General features: G+C 48.5%; 1 protein-coding gene across 1 annotated transcript in view; it reads right to left on the reverse strand.

Annotated features, from left to right (window-relative positions):
* Positions 1–17,075, reverse strand: part of SAMD10 (sterile alpha motif domain containing 10) — a 42,150-nt gene extending 25,075 nt beyond the window's left edge. The window contains exon 1 of the mRNA XM_026697351.2: positions 16,738–17,075. Within this exon, the coding sequence (XP_026553136.1) occupies positions 16,738–16,771 (34 nt within the window). The 5' untranslated portion in view covers positions 16,772–17,075. The remainder of the gene's footprint in view (positions 1–16,737) is intronic.
* Positions 17,076–17,478: the final 403 nt, after the last annotated feature.

A 17,478-nucleotide genomic window follows, 5' to 3' on the forward strand; every position in this document is an offset into this window, starting at 1 on the left:
GAAGGAAAGGAAGAAGGAAAAAGGGAAGGAGGGAGGAAGGAAAGAAGAAGGAAAGGAAAGGGAGAAGGAAAAAGGGAAGGGAAGGAAGGAGAGGGAATGGGAAGGAAAGGAAGAAGGAAAAAGGGAAGGAGGGAGGAAGGAAAGAGAAGGAAAGGAAAGGAAAGGAAGAAGGAAAAAGGGAAGGAGGGAGGAAGGAGGGAGGAAGGAAAGAGAAGGAAAGGAAAGGGAGAAGGAAAAAGGGAAGGGAAGGAAGGAGAGGGAATGGGAAGGAAAGGAAGAAGGAAAAAGGGAAGGAGGGAGGAAGGAAAGAGAAGGAAAGGAAAGGAAGAAGGAAAAAGGGAAGGAGGGAGGGAAGGAGGGAGGAAGGAAAGAGAAGGAAAGGAAAGGAAGAAGGAAAAAGGAAGGAAGGAAGGAGAGGGAATGGGAAGGAAAGGAAGAAGGAAAAAGGGAAGGAGGGGAGGGAAGGAGGGAGGAAGGAAAGAGAAGGAAAGGAAAGGAAGAAGGAAAAAGGGAAGGGAAGGAAGGAGGGGAGGAAGGAGGAGAGGAGAGGGGAAGGGAAGGGATGGGAAGGAAAGGGAAAGAGGGAAGGAGGGAAAAGAAGGGAAGGAGTAAAGGGAGGGAGAGAGGCAGAGGTGGGTATTCAGCAGGTTCTGACCAGTTCTGGAGAACCGGTAGTAGAAATTTTGCGTAGTTCTGGAGAACTAGCAAATCCCACCTCTGACTGGCCCCGCCCCCTTCTATTCTCCGCCTTCCGAGTCCCAGCTGATTGGCTGGGTCTTCTTTGGTTGCCCTGCACAGGAGAACGGAGCTGGAAAGCAGGCTAGTGGGGGTGGGGAGGGAATGGGGATTTTACAGTAACCTTCCCCCGCCACGCCCACCAAGCCACACCACGCCCACCAAGCCACGCCCACAGAACCTGTTGTAAAAAAAAAACTTGAATCCCACCACTGGAGAGAGGGGAAGGTAAGAAGGGAGAAGGAAAGGAAAGGAAAAAAAAGGAAGGAAGGGAGGGAGGTGGAATGAAGGAAGGGAGGAGACGGGAATGTAACTTAAGGCAGGTAAGAAGGAAAGGGGGATAGGAAGAGAAGAATTCAGAAGACCAGTATTTAACCTTGGCTTGTAAAGCTTCCCCCAACCCAGGGTCTCTTTCTCTGCAAAAGTGTGGTCACCATTGGGTTTTGTTTTTATCTTTTTCCAAATGCATTTTCAAAAATTCACGTTGGCAAACCAGCAGGTGAAAACCCACCCCCCCGAATAAAAACCTTCGACCGCTGCAACAGGCAACGAAGCGCAGCGACGGTGGAAGCAGATATGCCCATTTGCACCGCCCGTCCCGGGGGATGCAGAGGTCGAAGACGCAAGAGAGGAGAGGGAGGGAGAAGGGGGAGGACTCACCAGCTTCCTTTGGAGAGGGCAAGGCCATTTTCAAAAGGTTGCTCGAGGCGGGCAGCCACCCTCCGAGGAGAAGGATTGACCTGAAAGCTACGAAACCGTCTCCGAAGGAAAAAGCTGCAGCCTCTTTCTGATTTTTTTTTTCCTCTTGACAGCGGCAATAAAGAATTAAGCAGCGCGAAGGGAGGAGCGGAACGGGATCCATCAGACCGAATCCAGGAAGAAGACCCCCGCTGCTAAAAAAAAAAGAGGACCTGGCAAATGCACCAGGAGAAAAAAAGATTTGCAGAGAAGATGCCCCGGGGGCACCTGGAGGCTTTTTGTGAGTTGCGTTGGCTCGGAAAGCTTCACAGGGGGTTGTTGAAGATCAGGCAGCTCTGTTGGCAACCTGGAAGGCGTATTAATCTTAGTTAGCTTTGGGGCGGGGGGGCGTACCCTGTGTGGGAATCTTTGCAATTGATCTAGGGCTCAGTGTGGACCTAGACAACCAGGTTAATTCAGGAAGTGAATTCAGCATCTTGTGCGAATGCAGGCCCTAAGCCCGTGATGGAGAACCTATGGCACTCAGGCCACAGGTGGCACGCAAAGACATTTGTGCAGGCACGCGAGCCCCGGTCAAACTTACCTCACTGCGCATGCGCACGCCTCCCAGCTGATTTTCGGCCTGTTTGAGGTCTTTTTGGCCTCCCAGAGGCTTGAGGGAAGCCTCTGCAGCCTTTGGAGGCCAAAAAAACAGGCCCGTTTGTCACTTCCTGTATTTCCAGAAATACCGGAAGTGATAAAACGGGCCCATTTTTGGCCTCCGAAGGCTGCAGAGGCTTCCCTTGAGCCTCTGGGAGGCCGAAAAAGGCCTCAAACGGGCCGAAAATCAGCTGGGAGGCGCACAGTGCAGGTAAGGGGGCAGCGGGAGGGGGGGGAATTGTGCATGCATGCACAGGAGGCGTGGGGGGCGCGCACACAATGCCTTCTTGGTGCTGGCACATGAGCACACGCAAGCACACACACAATTTTCGGCACAGGAGCCCAAAAATGTTAACCACCACTGCCCTAAGTTCAGATACTATGCTAGCTAGATCTCGAAGAGAAGGACAGGGTGAGTCTGGGGGTGGAGTCAAGAGAGCAATCAGCCTGGAGTCATTACGTTCCCACAAGCGATCCAAGTCCAACCAAGTCTAAGTTTTGGTCACCACACTATAAAAAAGATGTTGAGACTCTAGAAAGAGTGTAGAGAAGAGCAACCAGGATGATTAGGGGACTGGAGTCTAAAACATAGGAAGAACAATTGCAGGAACTGGGCTTGGCTAGTCTAGTGAAGAGAAGAACCAGGGGAGACAGGATAGCAGCCTTCCAATATTTGAGGGGCTGCCACAGAGAGGAGGAAGGGGTCAAGCTATTTTACAAAGACAGAGAATAATGCGTGAAAACTGAATAAGGAGAGATTCAACCTGGAAATAAGGAGAAACTTTCTGACAGTGAGAACAATCAATCAATGGAATAGAAGTTGCCCTCAGAAGTTGTGGGAGCTTCATTACTGGAGGCTTTCAAGAAGACACTGGACTGCCATCTGTCAGAAATGGTTTAGGGTCTCCTGCTTGGGCAGGGGGTTGGACTAGATGACCTACAGGGTCCCTTCCAACTCTGTTAATCTGTTTATCTGTTATCCAACCCCTCGTGAATTCCTTTGACTCTTATCAAGCACTAATTTAGTACTGTTAGTTGACGAGATGTTCATGTATAGACATAAGCAATCTATCAGCTTAACTGGAACTTAACATGTCACTCCAATTCTTCATGCCCGATAGGATCAGCCCTTAAAACCAACGCAAAATGGGAAGTACAGGTAGTCCTTGGCTTACAACAGTTCCTTTAGTGACCGTTCAAAGTTACAACAGCACTGAAAAGAGAGACTTAGAACCATTTTTTCACATTTATGACCATTGCAGCATCCCTCGTGGTCACGTGATCAAAATTAAAAATGTTTGTGAGTGACTCGTATTTATGACGGTTGCAGTGTCCTGGGGTCATGCGTGAGCCCATTTTGTGACTTTCTGTGGTGGTTAGCCGACAGCAGGTGCAGATGGCTGAGGAGAGCGAGGACTCTGATGAAGGGCCAGGACCATCAGGGAGTGGACTGCTGCCTTCAGAGATTGTGGGGGCTGGCAGCAGTGATGAGGAGTTTCCCGAGGAGCCTGTGCCAAGTGCACGTGCACGAAGGATTAATCGCAGAAAAGAACAATTACAGAAGCACAGGCAACTCGGGAGTAAGGCTGCAAGGTAATGGCCCCTCCCTCAAGAGGATACAAGCCAGGTTTGGAAAACCGTTCTTTGCAGACAGCAAAGAAGCTCTGAAACTCAACTGGTGGACATCTTAGTTCATGATTGGAGAATTTTGTAAATTAGTTCTTATCTCTGGGTTTTTGACAGCCTTGACAAACAACTTGGCAAGGCTCTTTCTTGTCGGAGCTAATTAGTGCAAAGCAGTCTTCAGAACATAATTTGTTATTAAACCTTTTAGGTGGGGGCTGCTGCCTTTATCTGTGTTTGTTCTTTGGGAACCCAGTTGGGTCAGAACACCTTCTGACAAGCAAAGTCAATGAGGCAGCCAGATTCACTTAACAACCATGTTACTAACTTAACCCCTGCAGTGATTCACTTAATGTGACAAGAAAGGTCGAATGACTTAACGAATGCCTTACTTTTTGTGCTCAATTGTGGTCATAAATGAAGGACTACTAATCCATCCTGCACAGGGATATCCAACAAGATGGTTGTTAAGTGAACTGTGACTGATTTTACAACCTTGTTTGCTTGTGGGGGTTAGGTGAATCCTTGCCGTTGTTAAGCGAATCAGAAGAACAGAATTGGAAGGGACCCTGGAGATCTTCTAGTCAAGCAGGAGACATGAACTCATTCAGCAAATCTGGCTTCTCCCCATTGGTTTTGCTTGTCGAAAGCCAGCTGGGGAAATCGCAAATGGCAATCCCTTGACCCTGTGCGTTTTGCAAATACGTGCCAGTTGCCAAGCGTCTAAATTGCAATCACATGACTGTGTGGGGAACACAGTAATGGTTGTAAATGCAAGGACCGACCGCAAGTCACTTTTTTTCAGGGCTTGTGATGACCCAAAGGGGCGTGGCACAAAGGCAACACAGTCACATAAGTAAGAAAAGTCCCTTTAATACCTCCAACTTTGCCCCCAATGTCCAGGTTACCTTCGGCTGGAGAAAAAAACTCTCCCAGGAACAGCCTTTAAACGTAGGAAATTCAGTCCGAAAACAAAATACATATAAACTGTAAATAAAAATCCACACAAACTGCCCTGCGGCAATTAACTGGACAGGACAGGAGAAGGAATTGCAGACTTCAAAGGCTAACAAAACACACGCACAGTTGGGAAGACGCCAGGAACCCAGATAAGCCTGACAGAAAAAGATAACTCACGGTTTGCTTCCAGCAACTTTGCTGTGCATAGCTCCCCTTTTTAAACATTGTTTTCCAAGCTGCAGCTAATGCAGGGAATCAGGGCCCTTTCCTTCCCTGTAAGCCATGCAACTCACGTTGCTCCGTTCTCCGTTCCTCCCTGCATGTCTTAGGATGAAGAGAGGGTGGGCCTGGTCTTCCTCTGAATGCCCTCTCCCTTGTTCTACTTCTCCCCTGCTTTGCCCAGCCGGACTGTGCCCCTCCCCCATTTCCTCCACAGCCACCAGAACCACACTCCCACTCCCTGTCAGCTGTTCAACCTCCTCCCTGATTCCAACAGGGGCATGACAGGGCTGTTGTAACTTCAAATGATTGCTAAACACATGATCATAAGCTGAGGATTTACCTGTAGTAAATCCAATCCCCAGAAATAAATTAATCTAATCCTACTTCGACTGGCTGCCCCTCAGGTGCCTCTCGAGTGCTGCCAAGGAAAACAACACACACACACACGCACACACAAATGCCTTTGTTTTGCATCTTTTACAAGCAAAGACCAAAAGCAGCCATATTTTTTTTAGCCCTGCCAGGAGAAAAGTCATTTTGCATCCGCTTTCTAACTGTTTGGGGTTGCAAAAGGAGATTTATTGCCTGAAATAACGGGGACCAGAGGAATTAATTCCCCAGGCAGGCAGAACCCCACCCCCTGGAGAATCTTTCATGGAAAAAAAGAAAGGAAGGAAGGAAGGAAGGAAGGAAGGAAGGAAGGAAGGAAGGAAGGAAGAAAGAAAGAAAGAAAGAAAGAAAGAAAGAAAGAAAGAAAGAAAGAAAGAGCGAGCCTCCTTCTAGATTCCTTGGAAATGACTCAATCCAGCCAAAGGAGATCTACGTTCCCTCCCCAAAAATCTAGTTTTCCTTATCAGCAAAGCGCCAGGCAGCCACTTCATCAGCCCAAGGCCCTAGTGCGGCTGGACTTCTCCCCTCTCCTGCTGATCCTATCGCTCCGATTCCTCTTCTAGGGAAACGTCCAGCCCTTCGCTTCACTGGGTCTTGGGAAAAGCCCAGCGATTCCGTGAACGGCATGTTTTAAACAAGGCTGGTGTTGAGTTTTGGGGTTAGAAAGAGGCTTTAATGCATGGGTTTAATTGGTGAATGATTCAATATCTTACACCAGGGGTGTCAAAACACAAGGCCTGCAGGTTGGATGTGGCCCATGATGTGGTTGGTGTCAGGATTCCGGCAGTTACCCTCATTTAAATCATGAGTCTCAAGCCAAACTTCCAAAACTTAAAAAGGACTTATTGGGAGTTTAACTTTCCGGCACTGCCTGGGACACACCATTCATTGTCACCCTTGACCTTGTTTTTCTCCCTGCCCCTGGGTGTATCCTAATTCATATTCTCCAATGGGACACCTCCATAGCCAAGAGTCATCAATCATGCTCCCCAGTTAGAATTTTGCTTGGCAGAAACTTCGGTCACCTAGTTCCTATCTTTGAAAAACTATTTATGGAATGCACTTTCGATTTCCAAGCTGCCGCACTGCTCCCCCCTCCCTTTCCGTTGGCAACTCTAAAAAGACCATAGAAATATGTTATGAGTTGACAGTTGGATCATAAGGCCCGCGGGCCCATCCTGGAAAATGTAAGGGGCCGGCCTGCATCACTTCGGCCCGGTCTACCCAATGCAAAGAGGAAACATGCCAGAAGTTTGGGGAGTGGCGTCAAGCTAGCCACGCCTACCCAGTCGGCCATATCCAGTGAGTGGCATCAGGCTGGCCACGCCCACCCAGTCGGTCACACCGGTCTGGAACCCCGAGATCAACCGCAGCCCTGATGCAGCCCTCAATGAAATTTGAGTTTGACACCCCTGCATTACACAATCCTAAGAAGTGGGCAAACTGTTGGCTCACTTCGGCTGCAGCAGTTTTGCTGCAGTAGCAGCCAAAAAAGCCAATGCAATCCTAAGTTGCATTAACAGAGGGATACAATCAAGATCAAGGGAGGTACTAAGACCACTCTATAAAGCCTTAGTAAGGCCACACCTAGAGTCCTGCCTCCAGTTTTGGTCACCACATTATAAAAAAGATGTTGAGACTCTAGAAAAAGTGCAGAGAAGAGCAACCAGGATGATTAGGGGACTGGAGACTAAAACATAGGAAGAACGGTTGCAGGAACTGGGCCTGGCTAGTCTAGTAAAGAGAAGGACCAGGGGAGACATGATAGCAGTCTTCCAATATTTGAGGGGCTGCCAAAGAGAGGAATGGGGGTGGGTGGGTGTCAAGCTATTTTCCAAAGACAGAGAATAATGGGTGAAAACTGAACAAGGAAAGAGATCCAACCTGGAAATAAGCAGAAATTTTCTGACAGTGAGAACAATCCACCAATGGAACAGAAATTTGCCTTCAGAAGTCGTGGGAGCTTCATCCCTGGAGGCTTTCAAGAAGAAATTGGACTGCCATCTGTCAGAAATGGTGTAGGGTCTCCTGCTTGGGCAGGGGGTTGGACTAGATGACCTACAAGGTCTCTTTCAACTCTGTTAATCTGTTATCCGTTATCTGGCTCATGAGGAAAAGTGTGTCGTACAGGTAATCCTCAACTTGCCACCATTTGTTTTGTGACTGTTGGAAGTTACAACGGCACTGAAAAAACATGACTTATGACTGTTTTTCACAGTCCTGGGTTATCCTGGCCTGTCATCCAAGCATCAACCCAGCTGTACCCCTGTGTAGCAACCGGATAGCTGGGCCCGGGTCCAAGAAACCTCTCCAAAATCCTGCATTTGGGACTGTTATTAAAGATTCACTTGAGCCTCTCCACAAATCAGCTATTTAAAAAAAAAAACAGGAGTGAATAAATCAATAAATAAGTTTCCAGTGGCGTCACTGAACAAAATAGTCTGCTGCGGATTTCCTACCAAATGTTTTAAGGGTGTCTGGCTAGAGTTGCTGGCTCCGATCAAAGCCATTTTTCCAAAGTGAACAGCTGGGCAGCTTTGGGAGAACTGGACCAATTGACCTATATAACAGATAACAGATCATCAGAGTTGGAGGAGACCTTGTAGATCATCTAGCCCAACCCTCCACCCAAGCGGGAGACCTACACCAGTTCTGACAGATGGGAGTCCAATCTCTTCTTGAAGGTCTCAAGTGATGGTGCTCCCACAACTTCTGAAAGCAACTTCTGTTCCATGGGTTGATTGTTCTCACTGTCAGAAAGTTTCTCCTTATTTCCAGGTTGAATCTCTCCTTGTCCAGTTTCCATCCATTATCCCTTGTCTGGCTTTTGGGTGCTTTAGAAAATAACTTGACCCCTTCCTCCTCTCTGTGACAGCCCCTCTTAAACATTGGAAGGCTGCTATCATGACTCCCCTGGTCCTTCTCTTCCCTAGACTAGCCAGGCCCAGTTCCTGCAACCGTTCTTCATATCTTTACTTTTCTCTCGGAAAAAACCAGCAACTTTGCAGCCATAACACTGTGCTTCCAGAAACTCACTGTTGCTCTTCTTTTAGGTAAATATTTTGAATGCTTTTTTTTAAAAAAAATGCAAAAATAAATAGGATTATTATGGCTACATTAAATGTGCTTTTTATTATTTGCCTATTATCCCGTCTTCATTATTTTTACAAATAACTCATGGGGCAAATGTACTTTTTTCTCCTATTATCGCACAACAACCTTGTGCTGTGTGTTGGGATGAGAGAGGAGGACTGGCCCAAAGCCACCAAGTTAATGACTAAGGCGGGACTAGAATTCACCGTTTCCTGGTGATTGGCCCAAAGTCATCCAGTCCGCTTTCATGTCTAAGACAGGATTAGAATTCACCATCTCCTGGTGATTGGCCGAAAGTCACCCAGCTGACTTTCATATCTAAAGCGGGACTAGAACTCACCGTCTCCTGGTGATTGGCCGAAAGTCACCCGGCTGACTTTCATATCTAAGGCGGGACTAGAACTCACCGTCTCCTGATGATTGGCCGAAAGTCACCCGGCTGACTTGCATATCTAAGGCGGGACTAGAACTCACTGTCTCCTGGTGATTGGCCGAAAGTCACCCGGCTGGCTTTCAGATCTAAGGTGGGACTAGAACTCACTGTTTCCTTGTTTTTAGTCTGGTACCTTAACGTTTAGTCGCATAAATGGGAGGAAACCTCAGACTTTTGGAAGTGGTGTGATAAAAGTCCCAACTGTGAAATGTGTGCACAGTAGTAAGAGTTTCTAATCATGTCAAAAGTCCATTTCCCCTTCATGACTAAATAATCCAAAACAATGGTTGCATCTTAGTTGAGGCAGCATACTTTTTAATGAGAAATGCACCTATCCATAACCAGATCTCCCGTTTATGTGTATGAAGATGTACTTTTTCATTATTACTTTGATTAATTTATTTAATTGGGAATGAAAGGACAGTCCGTTCCCTTTCAGATGGCTATTTCTGGAAATTACGAGCCACTGTCTTCCAGTCTTCACGGTTCCAGTTTACCGTGAAATGGTAAACTCACAATCACACACACACACACACACACACACACACACACACACACATGTCGCATGGGTGTAAATAAGTGACGGTTGCTACTGATCCTTTCCAAATCTTTAAAGCATTTTGTATTCTCAACCTTAGACACTCTAAGATGTATGGACTTCAACTCCCCAAATTCTGGGAGCTGAAGTCCCTAAAACTTAGCTTGCTAAGGTTAAGAGACACTGCTGGTCTCCTAATTTTTCACAAATCAGTCCGAAGATTAAGGCACAGCCTGTCATTGACGGAGAAAACGTTCGCTGAAAACACAGGAATAAACAAACGGAGATTGTGATAACGAAGCCATAACCATGGTTTGCATTGCATTCAGAGAAGCCTTGGTCTGAACACATGGGATATAATGATGAGGATCCAGGAGAGTGGATTTGCTCTCTCCCTGAGAACCAGTGGTCATCCAATGAAGTGGGGAGCCTTGGAAGAGTCAAGAGATACAAAAGGAAGTATTTTTGCACAATAAGCAATTCAACTTTGGAACTCAGTGCAAGATTTAGGGCTGGATAGCTGCTTGGTTGGCTTCCAAAATAGGGTTGGAGCAATTCATGGAAGTCTCAAGGATCCGTGGTTACAGGTAGACCTCGACTTGTCCCAAAGCTGATTTTTTTAAAGAGGCAACTGGAGTTTCTGGGTTTTCTATGAAGACGTTTCGCTTCTCATCCAGTCAGAGCTGAAGAAGCTTCTTGGATAAGAAGCGAAACGTCTTCAAAAGAAAAAAGCAAAGAAAGTCCAGTTGCCTCTTGAAAAAAAAAAAATAGCACCTTTGGGAGAACCATGGCCCGGATGGTTGAGACTCTCCATAGACATTTAGACCTCGGCTTACAACCATAACTGAGCCCGAAATTTCTGTTGCTAAGGAAGACGGTTGTTTAAGTGAGTTTTTGTTCCATTTCAGGACCTTTCTTGCCACAGTTGTTAAGTGAATGACTTCATTTGTTAAATCATTAATACGATGGTTAAGAGAATCTGGCTTCCTCATCGGAAGAAGGAAGGTCGCCAAAGCATGACCCCAGGACACTGCAACCGTCTGTAGGAAGTTAGCACCCACCCGACTCCTAGAAGAATGAAATATCCTAGGAAATGTTAAAAAGGCAGAATATTTCCCCTAAAAAGAGTAAAAACTCAGAAGCAGAAACTCAGCCTCTCCCCCCACACCTTTGCTAATGGGACATTACTCCAGCCTAAGCCAGTCTATTCTACATAACAAAGATCTTCTCCAGGTAGAGCTATTATAGGAATTGCCCAAAGTCCTTTCATTACATCATCATCCAGCAAAGGTTCAACCAAGCCTGAGACTCGAGACAGCCTACAGAGTTGCCCCGCCTCCACACCTTTGCTAATGGGACATTACTCCAGCCTAAGCCAGTCTATTCTACATAACAAAGACCTACTCCAGGTAGAGCTATAATAGGAATTGCCCAAAGCCCTTTCATTACATCATCATCCAGCAAGGCTCAACCAAGCCTGGGACTCGAGACAGCCTACAGAGTTGCCCCTGCACGGCCTCATGGGAGCCTGACAACCAATCAGAATACAAGCTCAAATTCAAATCCCAACAGAGGGTATAAAACCCAGGCACTTTCAGCATCTCAGCCTTTCCTTCTTTGGAGCTCCAAGGCATGTGGTCCTGTCTACCATTAAACCATCTTTCCAAGCAATGACCATGTTTCTGGGGTCTTTCTTCCCCACTTTGGAACTGAATCCAGATGGACGTTTCTTCCAACAATTCGTTAAGGGCATGCCAGTTGCCAAGCACCTGAATTTTGATCCCATGACGACAGGGATGGTGCAACGGTCATAAATGTGAAAAAACATAGACCTGGTCAGAAGTCACTTTTTAAGGTGCCATTGTAACTCTGAATGGCCACTAAACAGTTTGCAAGTTGAGGACTACCTGTCCCTATTTCCCAATCAATTGACACCTTCATGATGTACTGACAACAGACTGGAAGACAGAGAAATAATATGCCGTAATTTACTAACCTAGTTTTTAAAAATCACACGCATCTTACTGAATTGGAAACTCTAGGTGGAATCAGGATTATTTGCAGAGGGCTAAACTAGCCCCAGATAGTTAACAGGATTAAACTGATTCCACCCTGCTCAAAATTTATTTGGAGACATTTAATTTCAGTTCATTATTAACTGGGTTTTTTTTTTTTTTTTTTTTGCTTACATAGTCCTCCAAGAGAGAGAGATGAAGAGAAAGAGCAGAAGAAGCAAGTCTGTCCATCAGGGACTCGCTGCTGAAGCCTGGCAACAGAGAACACACCCAAGCCCTGATTGGCTGCAATGACTAAGCCACACCCTGCTGGTTCCTGATTGGCCAATGGTAGATTAGGCTCCTCCTGGAGAAAGCAGCTGAGATTCTGTAGTCCCATATCCGAGCTTTTGATGGTAGGATTGGGTGCAATTCCCCAGAGCAACTAGTCCTCAATTTATGACCATAATGCAGTCTGGAATTTTCAAGCAAGAGTCGTTGCAGTTGTTAAGTCGAGGCACCACGTGAATGGATTCAATTTAATGGCTAGTTATAAAGTGAGTCATCATGGTCGTTAAGTGAAACTATTCTCCCGAATGGGTGAATGTCAAGGACTGCCTGTATTGTTGGGGTGGGGGAAGTAAGTGGGGGCAGCTTCGAGCTCCTCTACAAGCAGTAAGATACAATACAGATAATCAGATTACAAATTAACAGAGTTGGAAGGTACCTTGGAGGTCATCTAGTCCAACCCCCTGCCCAAGCAGAAGACCCTACACCATTTCTGACTGATGGCAGTCCAGTCTCTTCTTGAAGGCCTCCAGGGATGACGCTCCCACAACTTCCGAGGGCAACTTCTGTTCCATGGGTTGATTGTTCTCACTGTCAGAAAGTTTCTCCTTATTTCCAGGTTGAATCTCTCCCCTTGCTCAGTTTCCCTCCATTATTGCTTGTCTGGCCTTCAGGTGCTTCAAGCGCCTTCAGCTCTGAAGAAGCCTCTTGGATGAGAAGTGAAACGTCTTCAAAGAAAAACCAGAAAAGTCCAGTTGTCTCTTCGGAACAACCATGACCTGGATGACCGAGAGTCTCCATAGACAAGACTAGCATTTGTCTGAAATGGTATAGGTTTCTTGCTTGAGCAAGGGGTTGGACTAGAAGACCTCCCAGGCCCCTTCCAACTCTGTTATTCCGTTACTTCTGGAGGACATCAAGTGGGAAAACCGCCAATGCAAACAAAAAAAAGAGCCGTGCAGGGCCTGGTTTTCTCTTCTAGCATACAGACACAGCGCCACTCGCATTGTATCTGGCACAGCATCTCTTTCCGCTCTGCTGAGAATTTAATGTGAGTGGGATTTGAAGCACTCTGAAACTTTCCCAGTCGATTGGCTTTGTGCAACCCATTCCTCCTTATCGATTTTCCCCCTTTTAGGTTTTCTTTATTGTCATCAAGGCTCTGAGCAGCGCCGAGCTGTCTTTAAACATGGTTTGTTGAGCAAGGCAGAGTAGCCTGAGTCACACATCGTCCAAAGTGAGCCAACAAGCAAACGCGCACAGTTGTGTTTCACAAACCCAGCAGGCTGAGCCCAAGCCAAGCATGGGTGTAAATCCAACACAGTTGTGTAAGAATTTAAAGAGTGAGAGCGCTGTACGAGAATACAACCAATCGCCGTACAGGTTTATGCAGTCGATCAATCCATGAATCAGAATGCCAACTCATCAGCTAACTATGGGTCATCCTCAAATTACGACCACAAATGGAACCAGAATTCCCATCGCTGAGTAAGGCGATTGTTAAGCGAGTTGCACTCAATTTTATGACACCTTTCTGAAGCAAATCACTGCAGTTGTTAAATGAACAGGCAGTCGTTAAGCAAATCTGGTTTTCCTTATTGACCTGACTTTATGTATACTGAGAGCATTTGCACCAAGACAAATTCCTTGTGTGTCCAATCACACTTGGCCAATAAAGAATTCTAATTCTATTCTATTCTATTCTATTCTATTCTATTCTATTCTATTCTAATTCTATTCTATTCTAATTCTATTCTGTTGTCGTCAGCTGGCTGGAAAAGGTTGCAAATGATGATCACCTAACCCCAGGATGCTGCAACCATCATAAACAAAAGCCAGTTGCCAAATGGCCGAATTTTGACACGTGACCATGGGGATGTTGCAACAGTCGTAAGTGGGAGGACTGGTCAGAAGTCACTTTTTTCAGTGCTGTTGTAAGATCAAATGTTTGCTAAAGGAACGGTTCTAAATTCAGGACTCCCTGTATTCATGCAGTATATCTGTCAGTGTAAACACACATATCTCTGGAATTCTGGATTGAGCTGCACTGGCCCATCCTGAACCAGGCAAACAAAAAGCTAAGGAGATTTGACACAGTCAACCGTGGTTGGTTTTTCTGTGCCTTAGCCTGCGTAACAGGATGCACATTCTTACGCACATTTGTGCACATTCAGAAAAGCAGTTTGTTCCAAAAACCTATCGAAATGTGTGAACGTAGCCACTAGGTGTGGAATATCCTGAAGATTACATCAAGTCCAAAAATATATAGACAGCATATAACCCTCCTTGGTGAGAATGAGATTCCAATCTCATTTAGGTTGTTTCAGTCTAGTGCACTGAATGCAGGAATTTATTAATGCATCAGTTTTTACCCCGTTATCAGCTGGAGATTCAGAACACAGAATACCAGAGTTGGAAGGGACCTTGGAGGTCTTCTAGTCCAACCCCCTGGGACCTTGGAGGTCTTCAAGTCCAACCCCCTGCTTAGGTAGGAAATCTAATACCATTTCAGAGAAATGGTTGTCCAATCTCTCCTTAAAAGCCTCCAGTGATGAAGCATCCACAGCTTCTGGAAGACATTCCTCTGATGAATTGTTCTCAATTGTCAGGAAATTCCTCCTTTGTAGGTTGCTTCTCTCCTTGATTAGTTTCCATCAGTTGCTTCTTGTCCTGCCTTCAGGTGCTTTGGAGAATAGCTTGACCCCCTCCTCCTCTCTGTGGCAGCCCCTCAAATATTGGAAGACTGCTATTCTGCTATCCTTCTTTTCATTAAACTAGACATACCCAATTCCAGCCACCAGTTCTTTTTATATGTTTTAGCCTCCAGTCCCCTAATCACCTTCGTTGCTCTTCTCTGCCCTCTTTCTAGAGTCTTCATTCCCAGCGTACCTGATTTGGGCAGGTTTATGGTTGGACACCTGGGATGGCTCAAAATGCAGCTTTTCCAGCTAGAGTGGGATCTAAGTCCCTGCAAATATACTTAACAGGTCCCGGTTTTGGGCTAAGGCTGCAGTGCTGGTTCTTGGCAACTGATTCCGTTGAAATTAACTGGAATTAGTTGGGCAGGGCTGTGAAACTGATTAGGAGCAAGAGACTTAAGAAGGCTGCCTACTCGTCCAAATAACATTCCTCTCTCTCTCTCCTCTTTCTCCCTCTTTTTCTCCCCCCCTCTCTTTCTCCTTCTCCCTCTCCTTTTCTCCCTCTCCCCCTCTTTCTCTCCCCCTCTCCCCTTTTTCTCCCCCTTTCTCCCTCTCCCTTTCTCCCCTCTCTCTTTCTCCCCTCTCTCTTTCTCCTCTCTCTCTTTCTCCCCCTCTCCCCTTTTTCTCCCCCACTTTCTCCCTCTCCCTCTTTCTCCTCTCTTTCTCCCTCTTTCTCCCCTTTCCCCTTTTTCTCCCTCTCTCCCCCTCCTCCTTTTCTCCCCCTTTCTCCCTCTCTTTCTCCCTCTCCCTCTTTCTCCCCCTCTCCCCTTTTTCTCACCCTTTCTCCTCTCTTTCTCCCCCTCTCTCCCCCTTTCTCCCCCTTTTCTCCCCCTCTTTCCCCTTCCCTCTCTTTCCCCTCTCTGACTCCCTCTCTTTCTTACCCCTTCCCCCCTTTTCTCCCTCCCTCTCCCTCTCTCTTTCTCCCTCTCTTTCTCCCCCTTTTCTCCCCCTCTCTCTTTCCCCCTCCCTCCCTCCCTCTCCCCCCTCTCTTTTGCAAGATCGCTCTCGTTCCAATCCCCAAGTCTTATTCCCTCCCTTCCTGGGGAAAGCGGTAGTATTTCTCAGCATGCTGGATTTTACACGCCAGGGGTCTGGCAAGGCAAGCTCCTGTTTTTGAGTTAAGTTGGTTCGACGCCGGATCAAAGGAAGGGGAAAAACTCTTTTAAGGAAAATCTGCAAAGCGGCTTGCTTAAAACGACAGTCACCTTCACGGCAGTCAGCGACTCCAACTACACTGGAATCCTTCACACGTTTGTTCGCTCCTTTGGTTAAAAAAAAAATAAAAATAAAAAAATAGCATCGGTTTTGCAAAGCAGCCGCTCCACCGGAAACCTCTCCCTGTTAATCCTTGCCGCTGAATTAGACAGGGGCAATCCTGCTCCCCGTTTCGGAGAAACCGGATCGGGCACCGGTTTGAGATGCACCTTGCACGGCGTTGAAACGATCGCAGTAAACTGGGGGAGGGGGGGGCTTTTCTTATTCATGCCTCTTTTTTCCCCCCCACAAAGGGTGTGATAGGACGCCCCGTTGCCTTCAAATTCTCCCCTGCTTAGAGGCGAGCATACGAACTCCAGAGAAGTCAAGACCGAGCAAAAAAAAAAGGGGGGGGTAGTGGAGGAAGGGGGGAAACGAGTGTGTGGGTCTTCCATCCAATATGGGGAGGGGGCGTCGAGATCTCGGCTTTTCCACTCATCCACCTGAACCGAAGGGGAAAACCCGACCGCCACACCTGCTTCACCTGCCGCGTCTCCACAAATGCCCGTTTTTCCACCCTGGAGTGGCGGATCTCTTTCCACTCCCAAGGACGCCCTTCCCCCCCTCCCCAAATCGGCTGGTTTGTTATAGGTCTTTCACACCGATGCCCGGCTGGAAGTTGGGGAGCATGGGAAGGAGAGTCCCGAGGACCCCGCGGGTTAGGGTTGGAATAGTCTAGCCCTGCGGTCTCTTCCTTCATCCTCCTCCTGCTCTCACACACAGACAGACACACACAGACACAGGCACACACATACACACCTGGCACCCCCTCCCCACCCGGCCTTTTGTTCCGTTCCCTTTTGTCGCGTTCCGCCTCCTCCCTCCGTCTCTCAACGCTGGAACCGCCTAAGATGCGCGCCGCAACTTGCAGACCTATCGAAACCACCGCCGCTTCGGCAGACGGTTCGCAAAGGCAAAGGATGCCTCTCCACACACACACACAAGACACACACACACACACACACACACACACACACACACACACACACCCATCGCCCCAGCCGCGGATCGGGGACCTCAAGCCGTCACACCCCCACACCCCATATCTCTCAGTTCCACGCGCGATCCCCCTCCTCTCTTCCTAAGGCGGCCGGGCGAGCGGGCGATTTCCCGGGTCGAATCCCCGCCAAGCAAGCCGGCAAGCCTCCGGCACACGCCTCCCTTCCTTACCCTCCATCTCCTTGCCTCCGTCGCCGCAGTTCATGCTTAGCCCGCGCGCATCGCCTCCGTCCGCGTCCGGGCAAATGGGCTGGCTGGCTGGCTGGCTGGAGCGGAACCCGGCGGAGGACGCGCGTCCAGGGGCAGCGGCTGGCGGGTTGTCTTTTCCGACGACCGGCCGGCGCCCCAGACGTCCGTAGGGGGCGGGGCAGGAGAGGGGCGGGCGGCCGCTCGCCTCGGCGGAGTTGGGCGGGCTTGGAGCGAGGGAGCCGAGCCGGGGGCTGCCAGCCGCCCCTCCGCCGCCTCCGGCTCTTTTAAGCCAGCCCGCCGGAGAGGTTCCTCCGCCTCCCCGCAAGGTCACCCGAAGCCTCGGCTTTGTTTCGGCCCTCGCCGCCTCATCCCAGCGGCCGGCAAGGGCTCATCCGCCGCCGCCGCCGCCGCCGCCTCTCCTACCCGCCCTATACCGAGTGCGGAACTGCCGCCGCCGCCGCCGCCTTCTCCCGCGGACAAAGGGCCGGACCCCGCAGGCTGGGCACACCCGCCTCCCTTTGCGGCTCTGCTCCCAGCGGAGAGACGCCGAGGCGGTGCCCGGCCCGGGGAAAAAGAGCGCCGTCCCCCCCACATCCCGAGCCGGGCCTGCAACCTGCGGACTGAGAGGGGGGGAAAGGGAGGCGGCCAGGGCTGGGCGATCGCGCGCCGCCGCCACCGCTGCTTTTCCTCCCCGCGGTAGTTCCGAGCAGAGGCCTCCCCATT

This window comes from Pseudonaja textilis, chromosome 3, assembly GCF_049901715.1.
Source record: "Pseudonaja textilis isolate UNSWEBS1 chromosome 3, rPseTex1.2, whole genome shotgun sequence".
In the NCBI taxonomy this organism is placed as follows: Eukaryota; Metazoa; Chordata; class Lepidosauria; order Squamata; family Elapidae; genus Pseudonaja; species Pseudonaja textilis.